Source organism: Cardiocondyla obscurior, linkage group LG04 (genome assembly GCF_019399895.1).
Source record: "Cardiocondyla obscurior isolate alpha-2009 linkage group LG04, Cobs3.1, whole genome shotgun sequence".
Lineage (NCBI taxonomy): Eukaryota > Metazoa > Arthropoda > Insecta > Hymenoptera > Formicidae > Cardiocondyla > Cardiocondyla obscurior.
In genome coordinates this window covers 546120-558915 of record NC_091867.1, presented here as the reverse complement: position 1 = coordinate 558915, position 12796 = coordinate 546120, and the positions used below count along the sequence as shown (strand labels likewise).

The 12796-nt window shown below is 34.0% G+C and overlaps 1 protein-coding gene across 1 annotated transcript; it reads right to left on the bottom strand.

Moving 5' to 3' along the window:
• Positions 1–11617: 11617 nt before the first annotated feature.
• Positions 11618–12367, bottom strand: LOC139102065 (uncharacterized). The gene has a single exon (XM_070655694.1). The coding sequence runs from the start codon at positions 12365–12367 to the stop codon at positions 11618–11620; it is 750 nt and encodes a 249-aa protein (XP_070511795.1).
• Between the last annotated feature and the right edge of the window lie 429 nt (positions 12368–12796).

Genomic DNA, 12796 nt, shown 5'->3' with positions numbered 1-12796 from the left:
AAATCTTGATTCCATTATTTTTTCTTTTCTCTCTTTTCTTTGAATTTTTTTATCTTTTTCAATTAAAACTTCCCCCCTCAGCTCCCCTTTTAATCTCTTTTCCTCCACTTCTTTTATTGACCAGCCCATTTTTTAATAATATTCTTCCCTTTTCTTTTCCCATCTTCCTATTGCCTTTCCCTCCCTTGCTTTTTCTTTAATTTCCTCCTAACACCATCTTGCTAGTTCTCCTCCTCTTCCTTCGTCCAATCTCATCTCATATTTCCAAGCCCTCATTCCCGCTTTACCTCTTAACTTTTCTCTTTGTACTTCTTCTCTTATCATATATCTCGGTACTTGCCTTTTCACACCAAACAGCCACCTTAAGTACCTGTCCTGCAGACTTTCCACTTCCTCCCTTTCCCTCCACCTCCATATTTCTACCCCATAATTTGCCACAGACCATATCAGTCTATCAAACAACCATATCCTTTTACTCCAATTTTTTCCAAATTTATTCTTTCCTAAACTCCAAACTTTTCCCATTACCTTTGCTGCCTTTTTAATCCTTTCTCTCACATGCTCCCTCTGGTCTCAATTTCTCATGACCATATAACCAAGATATCTGAAACTCTTTACTTTTTCAATTTCCTTTCTCTTCCTATTCCACTTTACCTTCTTCCATTTTCCACCTCCCTTCCTACATCTTAATATCTTTGTTTTCTCTACATTCACTTCTAAACCCTTTCTTTCCACATATTCTTCCAAGGTTTTTATCATACCCTGCATCCCAGCCTCATTTTCCGCCACCAGTGCCACGTCATCCGCATATGCTAACGAGAAAATCTTTTTTCCTTTAATTTTAATTCTACCCCACCCCCTTTCTCTAATTCCTCATCTATGTCTGCCAATAGCACTGTAAACAAACTCGGGCTTAGCGGACACCCTTGTCTTACTCCCCTTCCAGTCCAAAACCTTTCTCCTTCCTCATTTTTCACTCTTACCTTGCATACCGTCTCTTCTAATATTTCTTCACATCTTTTTACCAAACCTTCTTTTACTCCTCTTTTCCTCATAGCTTCCACTAGCTTTCTTTTATCCACAGAGTCAAACGCTGCCTTCATATTTATAAATGCTATTACAATTTTTCCTTCCTTCTCTTCAATCTTTCTGTTAATTAAAAAATTCAAAATAAAAATTTGATCTATTGTTCCCATGTATTTCCGAAAACCCGCCTGACTTTGTGGTAATATACATTTATCCTCTATATCTTTCCTTAATCTTTCAGACAACACTGATGCATAGACTTTATACGCCGTTTACGTCAGTGTTATTCCTCTGTAATCCCCCACCTTTTCTCCTTTTCCTTTTTTCAGCACTGGTACTACAATACCCTCCCTCCATTCCTTTGGCATTCCACCTTCTTTCCACACTTTTCTACAAATTTTCCATAGTCCTTCTTTCACGTCTTCTCCCCCCCATTTCCATACTTCGTTTTCTAAGTCATCACTTCCTACTGCTTTTCCCTTTTTTAATCCTCTTATCGCCTTTTCGAATTTATCTCTTTCCAACTCTTTTTCTTCTTTATCCTCTTTCCGCTCTTCTTCCAGATTTCCTTCTATCCTCCATTTTACCCCCTCCTAGCATTTCTCTGAAATATTCATTCCATTTCTTTAATTCGATTTTTTCATTTATTCCCTGCTTTCTCTTTCTTCCTTTATTTATTATTTTCCACACATCTCCTTCCGTCAAAACTGCTTCTATTTTCTTTTCCCATCTATTTTTCTCTATCCCCTTTTTCTCTTCACATAACTTCTTATATATACTCCTTGCCTTCCTATATTCTTCCCCATTACTCTCTTTTCTTCTCCATTTTTCTAATTCTTCCTTTACTTTCTTTTTGCCTTCTCTGCATTCTTTATCCCACCACACTTCCTTTGCTTGTTCCTTTCTTTCTTTTCTTCTTTTCTTCATTACTTTTTTAACCACTTTTTTAACCCCTTTTATCTTTTTACCTAATCCTTCCCAACTTTCTCCATTTTTATCCTTTTCTTCTTTCACCTCTCCATATTTTTCTTTAAACAATTCTCTCTCCTCTTCATCTTAGTTTAATCTTATCCTTTTCCTTTTTTTACCTTTTCCTTCTCCTTTTTTCCTCCTCACACATTTTCGTAAGTTCACTATTAACGGAAAGTGGTCCGATTTTATATCCTCCCCCACTTTCATTTCCCTTATCTTACTCTTTGATTCCACATCACTTATTACATAATCAATCACCGTGTTACCCCTTTCTCCCGTATGTCCATTCCCCCTCTTAATCCCCTTTGATACATCCATTTAGTATTCCCCACCCCCTTTCTTCCAAAAATTTACAAAACTTCCTTCCTTCATTTGTTATCTTTATATCTTTTGATCTCCTCTTTTTTTCTTCTTCATCCTTTTCTGCTTCTTCTTCCCATAAACCCCCCTCCTCCCCTGTTCTCACATTAAAATCTCCCCCTATTATGCATCCCACACCTTCCTCCTTTTCTTCCATCCACATTACTATCTCCTCCAGTATCTTATCCAAGTCCCCATTTACATATATTCCTGCAATTTTCCACCATTTTTTTCCACTCCTTATTTTTAGTCTCAATACTCCTTCTTTCTTGTCCTTTCCTAAAATTATTTTCCCTTCTAATTCCTTTCTCCATCCCATCACTATGCCCCCTATTGCCCTTCCTTTTTTATTAATCTTCTCTGCTCCTTTTACTTCCCATTCATATCCTTTTAGCACACGCATTTTCAGCTTACTCCAACCTCTAGATTGTATCCATGTCTCACACAAAAAAATTACATCCCACTCCTCTAATCTTTTTCAGAACTCCTCATCCTTATTTCCTAACCCCGCCACATTCCAGAATCCCACTTTCATTATCCTTTTCTCTTCCATTATATTTTTATCTTTTTTTCTTCCTTTTCTTCCTTCTTTCTTCTCATAATTTAATCCCTTTTTTACTTCTTTTTTTATCTCTTTTTCTTCTCTTTCTCCGCCCTTCTTTAAAAACTCACTGTTAAAATATATGCGTTTCAAACATTAATTATAAATTTAACTTTAAATTAGATCGAATCAATTTGCAAATAAATAATTCCTAGTAGACCGGAAACACTACGTGACTTTGTGACAGCTAGATAAGAAAGGGAATAAACCTCTTAAGACAAAGGACCGGGAAGCCCCTTAAATGATTCAACGATAAAACTAATATCGGGACTTACTCACTTGAAAACGAGTCGTCGTCGGGTACAGACGTGTCACATATTAAAACCTCCTTAAATACCGTTCTATATTTTTTTATGTTTTTCTATGAAGTGAGTGTAAAATATAAACCAAATATAAACCAGTGTTTTGTGAATAAAAAAGTTTTTATTATAAAAAATTTTCCACGCACTCAAATAATTTTTCATGGTAGCAGAACGTGGTTGATAAATCAAAAGGTGTTTACCACAGTAAAAGTGAATGCAACTTGGTTTCGAAGTTGACTGGAACAATATTAAAAAAATAACCAAAGGAGCTATTACAAAAATAGTTAAAATTAAAAAGAACATTCAACAAAAATCAAACACTGAGTTCAGAATAAAAGAAGAACAAGAAGACGAAGAAATGACTGAAGAGATCAAAATTCAACAGTTCAATGGACAAGATTACAATTTATGGAAGAAGCGGATACTACTCTATTTAAAATTGAAAAAATGTGATGAAGTGGCAATCAGACCAATGCTATCGTCTGATAATTCAACAACATGGGCCGACAGTAATCTTAAAGCCATGAATTACATTTATTGCGGCATATCCAATGAACAGCTCGAATTTGTGAGCAATGAAGAAACGGCTTATAATATTCTTAAAAAATTTGATGAAATGTAGTCCAGAGAATCCACTGCGATACAAATATGTGTGCGAAATAGGCTAGAAAAAATAAAGCTAAAGGATTATGATGAAAAGTGCATATTTTACAGACTTCGAAAAATTAATAAATGAGTTAAAATCATCAGGTATCACAGTGACGGAAAAAGAAAAACTGAATTACATGCTACGTACGTTACCCGAGTCATTAAGTTATGTCGGAGATTTAATTGACGCTGTAAGGGAGCAAGACCAGACATGTGAATTTGTCAAAAACAAAATCAAGATGTAGGAAATACGTGACAAAACTGAACAAGAAAGGAATGTGACAAAATCAAGTGCCTTTAAAGGAGAAAGAAAGAATATAGAAAAAAAACGTGTTACAAGTGTGGTAAACCCGAACATTTAAAAGCAAACTGTCGTGCAACTGGATCAAAAGGAAACTTTAAAACTCAAAATTCAATAGAACAAGTGTATCCGCAAGAAGGGGGCAGCTTTAACTATAGAGGAAATAATTTCAACACCCAAGAATACGTTCCGAGAGAAAGAGGAGGATATTCTAATCCACGTCAAATAAACAACCCCAGAGGAAGAAGAATCATGCAAGCCATCAATAGATACAATCAAAACAGAAATTATAATAGAGACAGTAATTGCGAAACCAACACCAGCGAATCAAGCGTCTTCGAAACTGAAATAAACAAAGGTAGGAAAAATATAGAAACTATGAATACGGAGGTAAATTTTTGCAACAAAAAAGAAATTAATTGGGTGATAAATAGCGGCTGTACCGATCACATTATAAATAATAATGCATTTTTTGATAAATTTGTAACTTTGCAAAAACCGGTAGATGTTAAAATAGGCGACGGAAGATGTATTCAGGCAACAAAAATAGGAAATATTAAAACAATCTTTATAAATCATGAATCAAAAGTACCAATATTAATTACTAATGTATATTATGTAAAAGAAATGGATAAAAATTTATTAAGTGTAACAAAGATAACAAATAATTTTACAGTAATAGCAGCTGGAAATACAACAAAAATTTATAGTAAAAAAAATTAATTAATTGCCGTAGCATATAAAGACAATGGATTGTATAAATTAAAAAGTTTTTTAATACATAATGAATCAAACATAACATTAAGAGTAAATAATGCTATCACCCAAAAAGAAAGATTACACAGAATATTAGGTCATGTCAGTTTTAAATATTTGGAGGACATGTGTAAAAATAAATATGTAAATGGAATACCGGATAAATTAGAATCTGATCAATTTAAATGCGCTACTTGTATTAAAAATAAAATGCATAACCTTCCTTTTGAAAATCAAAGAACTAAAGCCAAAAATTTATTAGAAATTATACATTCTGATTTAAATGGTCCTCACCAGACAATAGGTATAAATGGAGAAAGATATTTTCTTACTTTTATTGATGACTTTAGTAAAGCAGCAAGAATATATACAATAAAATCTAAATCGCAAGTATATGATTGTTTTGTCGATTACGTAAATAATATTGAAAACTTAACTGGTAAAAAAATTAAAAAATTAATATGTGATAATGGAAGGGAATATATTAATATATATAATTTTGCTAGAAATAAAGGATTCATAATAGAACCGTGTCCATCATATGTTCATCAATTAAATGGTACAGCTGAACGTTATAATAGAACCATAATGGATATGGCAAGATGTTTGTTAACCGAATCAAATTTAAGTAAAAAATTTTGGCCAGAAATAGTTAAAACTGCATCATACTTGAAAAATAGAATCTTAACAAATACAGAAATAAAAAGACACCTTATGAAATTTTAACAGGAATAAAACCAGACATTAAAAATTTACGTTTATATGGAAGTAAAGTCTTTGTAAGGGTACCGGATGAAAAGCGTAGCTCAAAATGGGACCGTAAAGCCGATCTTGGTCTATTATTAGGATATGAAAATGTAGGATACAGAGTTTTAATAAATAATAAAATAACAATCGCTAGACACGTAGATATTATAGAGGATGAAGAAAATTTAATTGGATATAGTAATAATGATAATAACGTTGCTTGCAAAGAAGAAGATAATAATACTAATTTTGGTAATGATACAATAATAATTAGTTCCGATGAAGAATTGGATTTAAATCAAAGCTTTAGAAGACAGAATGAAGTTAGGAAATCATCAAGAAATAGGAAAAGACCTGATAGATATGGTGACAATATTGCGACAGATTTTGTATATGTTAACTATGTAAGTGCGGACAGTCCTCTTAATTATGATGAAGCAATAAACTCAAAGGAAGCAGACGGCTGGAAACAAGCCATGAATAAAGAAATAGAATGTTTAAAGAAAAATAAAACATGGGAATTAGTTCCGTCACCAGCAAATAAAAAAATTTTAAGTGTAAAATGGATATTTACAAAGAAACCGAATAATTTAAAAAAGGCTAGGCTAGTGGTTCGAGAATTTGAACAGGAAGAAAATTTAGAAGATATATATTCACCGGTAGCAAAGATACAAACTCTAAAACTTCTATTAAGCTATTGTTGTCAAAATAAATTGTCTATATTTCAGATAGATGTTGAAACAGCTTTTTTAAATGGTAATATCAAATCTGAAGTATATATTAAGCAACCACAAGGTTATGAAGACGGAACAGAAAATGTATGCAAATTAAATAAGGCTTTGTATGGGTTAAAAGAAAGCCCAAGATTATGGTACGAGTGTTTGAATAATTACTTAAGTAAATTAGGATTTGAAAAAAGCAACAATGATTATTGTCTTTATATATTAAATTGTAATAATGATAAGATATACTTAATAGCATTTGTGGATGATTTACTAATTTGCGGAAAAAATTTAATTAAAATAAATCAAATTAAAGAAGAATTGTCTAAAAAATTCATGTTAAAAGATCTTAAAAAAATAAAAATGTACTTAGGAATAAATATTATATATGATTTAAATAATAATAAAATGACTTTAGATCAATCTGATTATATAGAATCGCTTGCAAAAAGATATAATATAGAAAACTCAAAAATATTCCAAACTCCAATGGAACAAAATTTGAAGTTAGAACCAGCACAATCAGTAAATACAAGTATTAAATTTAGAAATATAATTGGAGCATTACTGTATATAAGTACCGGAACAAGAGCTGATGTAAGCTATAGCGTTAATTATCTTAGTCGTTTTCAAAATTCATATACAGATACACACTTTAAATATGCTTTGAGAATTTTAAAATATTTATATCACACGAGAAATCTGAAACTAACGTTTGAAAAGGGTATAACATATGAACCTCTTGAATGCTTTGTTGATGCTGATTGGGCTGGAGACATAGTAGATAGAAAATCCACAACAGGATATGTGATTAAGTTTTATGGCAATACTATATATTGGTAATCTAGAAAACAGGGAAGTGTAACGAAATCATCCACAGCCGCCGAATATGTTGCGTTATTAGAAATTGTAAGCGAAATAAAAATTATAATAAACCTATTAAGAGATTTAGGAGAAATTATAGATAAACCAGTAAAAATATACGAAGATAACACAGGAGCAATTGCATTAGCAAAATATGGAAATTTAACTAAAAATTCTAAATATATAGAAGTACATTCACATTACATTCATGAAAATTATAGTCAAGGAATAATTAATATTATTAAAATAAATACTGATGATAACTTAGCAGATATATTCACTAAATCTCTTGGTAGTATTAAATTTAAGAAATTCAGAAATTTGTTAAAAATTATATAATTATTTTTTTTAAAGTATAAATTTAAAGAGGAGTGTTAAAATATATGCGTTTCAAACATTAATTATAAATTTAACTTTAAATTAGACCGAATCAATTTACAAATAAATAATTCCTAGTAGACTGGAAACACTACGTGACCTTGTGACAACTAGATAAGAAAGGGAATAAACTTCTTAAGACAAAGGACCGGGAAGCCCCTTAAATGATTCAACGATAAAACTAATATCGGGACTTACTCACTTGAAAACGAGTCGTCGTCGGGTACAGACGTGTCACATATTAAAACCTCCTTAAATACCGTTCTATATTCTTTTATGTTTTTCTATGAAGTGAGTGTAAAATATATACCAAATATAAACCAGTGTTTTGTGAATAAAAGAGTTTTTATTATAAAAAATTATCCACGCACCCAAATAATTTTTCACTCACATTCATTTTTTCTACTGTCACTCTCTTCCTCTTCTCTCCTTCTGCTTCAAACGTTTTCGCACCATTCCATTTTCTTAACTCTTCCTTCATATCATCCCATAACCACATTTCCTTATTTATCCATATTTTCTTATATCCTATCTTTATTTGTTTTCTCTCTTTTCAATTTGTCCGCTTCTCTCTTAATTAACCATTCTACTTTTCTCTCATACTCCGTTAAGTCGTCTCCTATCCACTCCGTCCTATCCTTTAGTTTTCCCTTACCTCTCAATATTTCCAACTTTTCTTTAAAACTCTCCAATTTTACCCATACCATCCCGAAACCTCCTCTGTTCATCCCTCCTATTTTATTCACATCTTCTATCTTTGCCTTCACTCCTATTACCCCAAAAATTTCTTCCACTTGTTCTTTCAATACCTTTTTATCTTCTCCTTTTATTTTTATCCCTCTTAGTAACAGATTGTTCTTCTTCCATTCTTTTTTCTCCCTCTCTTTTCCCATCTCCAGCATTTTTGTTCTTTCTTCTAAACTTAGAACTCTTCCGCACATTTTCTTTGATATTTCCATTTTCCCTCCTTCATATGTTTCTTCCTTGATTCTTTTTTCCATTTCGTCTATTTTCTTTTCCAATCCTATTTTCTCTTTTTTCCATATTTCTTTTAAGTCTCTTCTATTTCCTTTTTTATTTGCACTTTTATTTCTCTGACCTCCTCCATTTGTGCTTGAATCCTAGCGAAGCCGCTTCTCATTTCCTTTATCACCTCCTCAAAACCTTCCCTGCCTATTCCTTCTTTCCCCCCTTCCCCTATTTTTCCTCCTTTTCCATCGTTTTCACCGGCGATCTATAAACTTTCACACTTTTCTTAAATCTTTCCAAACCCTCTATTTCGTCTTTTTTCTCCTGCCTTTCCTTCCTCTTCTTCCCTTGCTTCCATGCTTCCATAATTGGCAAGCTGTTGGACCTTTTCCTTCTTAACATTTCTACCTTTGCTGGTCTACCCATTTTCTTCTTTATTTTCTCTTTTCTCTTTTCCCCTTTTCTTTTCTCACTTCCACTCTCCACATTTTCCTTTTCCTGGTCACTCATTTTCCAAATCTGCTCTATCTCTTTTCTCTTTGTCTTTGTTACCTCTTACTCTCTCCTTCAGCCCCTTGCCTTCCTCCTTTCCTTTGTCTTACACACGGTTTTTTCCCCGTCACCGCCAACCTAACCTCCAAAAAACTCCGCCTTATACTTTCCCAGATTTCTCCCTGTATTTTTACCTTCACCCTTTCCCTTCAATTGCCCTCCCTAAAAACTTCCCCTCTATCCCCACAAAACCACCCTTTGCTTTTAAACACTTTTTTATTCCCAAAAAACTTTTACTCTGAACTCACACGCTCATACATGCATCCACTCGCTACGCTATCGGAAACGAAAGTCCGTATAAATATAAGTAATATAACGGATATATTTGTCAATCTAGATGTGCCCCCCCTAAAAAAAATTCTTTGGGCGCCCATGCTAATAGATGTGATACATTTCTGATGCTCAAGTGTAATCCTTTATAGCTTTTATATGTTATTATCATAGTATACTGCTAGGTTTGCATTTTTAACATGCTGATTTCAACAAAATGATTTCATAGCGCGTGTCTGCACCAGTATTTTTTCAACGCATGATATTTGATATTTATTTTATAAAACTATATTTAATTGTCTTATGATAGGTTAGCATTTTTAAGCATGTTCAATGACATCATGGTAACAGCTGCATGTTTATGCAAATATTTTTTAAATAATGAAATATAACATAATTTTTTAAAACTGTGAAATTTGCTTTTTATATCAGCCACGTGCCTACAAACAAGTATTTTTATTGCAATGTAAACGTCTACGTGTGGTCATCACTACTACAGAAGTATAATTTTAGATTAATTTTCACCATTACAAAAGTATAATTATAGATTAATCACCGCCACTAGAAAAGTATAATTTTATATTAAAAGTGGTGGTGGTGGTGAGGATAATGTATATAAAATTGTTAAGTGCAAAATAATAACGTATTAAAACTGAAGCTCTCAGTAATTCTTCAAGATTAATTGTGTAGAAGATATTTTATCGTAATGGATTTCTATACTCCAGCTCATACTATATAAGAAAAAAAGAGTAATAAGTACTTTTTTATTTTTAAATAAAAAATTTTTTTATAACATAACTTTATGTAAAAACATTTTATGTAACCCATGTTTTCTTGCAGTATCTCAACTAAACACCATGCAATGCGCTTGGTTAGTAGACGATATGCGCTTACAGCTACAGGATATAAATATTTGAAAATTTGCGTCAACGTTAGCACATCAAGTAATGTAAAGATCATTATTGAAAATAATCGTGGTTATAAAATGTCTATCTCTGGATATGTGGAAAAACATTTGTGAATATTGAGGAAACATTCCGAGTCTAATTTATAATGAATTCAAAAATCCCTATAATTTTGTGTCAATCAGACTTTCTTATTATGAAAGATCTCAATCTCCTGCGGTTTGAATCCGCCAACTTACGCATTGAAATAATTGAATCAACGTTCCTTCCAGTGATTGATCTTGATGAGTGTGTAACCATGATGTTCAACAAGCTGACTGGAATTCTCAGGGTAATTGATATAAAATTTACATAATTTTCAAATATTGTATCCACTATTAATAATCGTGATAATGCGATAAATGCAATACGTATGACGGATTGCTTTGATAAAAACCAATTTATTGAATGTTAATTACTAGCTCTTATTTTTAGTTTGGGAAAATAATATATTATACTTTTCCAAATATTTTACTTAAATAAATAAATTTTATTGCGCATATTTAAAATTATGGCCAAAAACATTGTAATCGTCTAAAGTGCTAAATTAATATTTAAAATATGTAATAAAAATGTATAATATAAAATGCAACTAAATTTTTTTTTCTTACCATTCCTTTTTCAATTCTCAATTCTATGTTAGAGGTATTATAGTAGTAGTAGTAGAGGATTTAGTGGGTATGACTGTATGAGTTCTTTTTGGTCACCTAGATCCTTTGGATCCTTTGTAACTCCCCACAGTTTCATCGAGGGTGTATTGTCCTCAGCCCAGCATGATCTGCCAGGCTAATCAGACTGTTCACCCTCGCTTCTCTGAGCTGTCCCGGGTCTGTAAACATTTTTCCCCAGGATAGATATCGTTTTATAATCAGTACTGGACAGTGACACAGAATGTGTATACTGTCCTCGTTTTTTTCCTTGCATAGCCTGCACTTACAATGCTCCACTATGCCTAGGTTATGCAGATGCACCCTAAGGGTTCCGTGTCCTGTTAATAGGCCGATCCCTATTGTCAGTTTTTGTCTCCTCATTGCCAGTTCTTTCGTCCTCTCTGCTTTGGGTTGTTCCATCAGGAGCTTTGCCTGCCGGCATCCCGGTTCGTTTTTCCACGACTCTCGGTGCCTTTTCTCAAACAACTCTCTGATTATCCTTTTTCCCATGACAAAAGGGACGTACACATCCCGCCCTGCAGGTTCCATTAAAGTTTACTGCTTGGCGAGCTTGTCAGCCACCTCGTTGCCATGTATGCCCTGATGTCCAGGAGTCCATACTAGGGTGACTTTATTAGTCTCCCCCAGCTTGCTTAGTACCCTCATGCAGTTCCAGACCGTCATTGAGTCCAAGTTTTGCTTTATTAAGGCATTCATTGCTGCTCTGCTATCTGAGCAAATGTATATTTTTTTGCTGCTGGTTTGATCAGCAATCTGTATTCGCGCACACTCGGCGATTGCTTTTACCTCGGCTTGAAAAACCGTGGCGTATTCTTCTAGAGGCAGGCTGAATCTATGTTTCCTCGTGGGTCCATAAATTCCTGCCCCATGGCGGTTGTCTTTTCCCGAGCCGTCTGTAAACCATACATCAGGTCCCAGTCCGTTCAGGAAGTCTGCTTTCCTCCACTGTTCCCTGGAAGGTATGATTACCTCTGCGGTTCTCCCTTCCTGGTATTTCCTGGGGATTCTGTCTTGTTTATACGTGAAAGGAAAGCTGTTCAGGAAGCCGAGCGCCGTATGGCCAATCCCAGCATCCCTCCACTCCCCCTGACAGTACAGTCTATATGTTGTTTGTCTGACGTTGTGAATGATTAGCTGGTCCAGAGGGCAAATACACAGCGCCACTTGTAGCGCTGCCGTGGGTGTCGTTTTTTGAGTCCCTACTACAGCTCTTAGGTAACTTCCCTGTAGGCTCTTTAGTAGGTTCTTCGTCTCCACTTTTCCTACTCTGGGCCACCATACCATTGCTGCATATGTAAGCCTGGGTAATAGCACGGCTTGGTACAGCCATAATGCCACCCTTGGCTTATGGCCCCAGGATTTTCCTAGTGCCTTTCTACAGGCTCAAAAGGCCGTATAGAACTTTTTTCTTTTGTCCTCCAAATGGAGTTTTCAGCTCAGTTTCGTATTTAGTAAAACTCTCAGGTATTTCACCGAGGTTACGAAGTTTAATTCTTTCCCCCACAGTTTTAAAGGCCTGATGGGTTCCGGTTTGTATTTTTTGGTGAATATTATGGCTGAAGTCTTCTCGGGATTAACCGTCAGTCCCTTAGCCTGACACCTGTTTTGTGTGATCTTGAGTGCTCTTTCTATGAGCTCCCCAAGGATCGGTAGAAATTTTCCTCTTGCTATTATGGCTATGTCGTCTGCATAGCCATAGGTAAGGACTCCCGC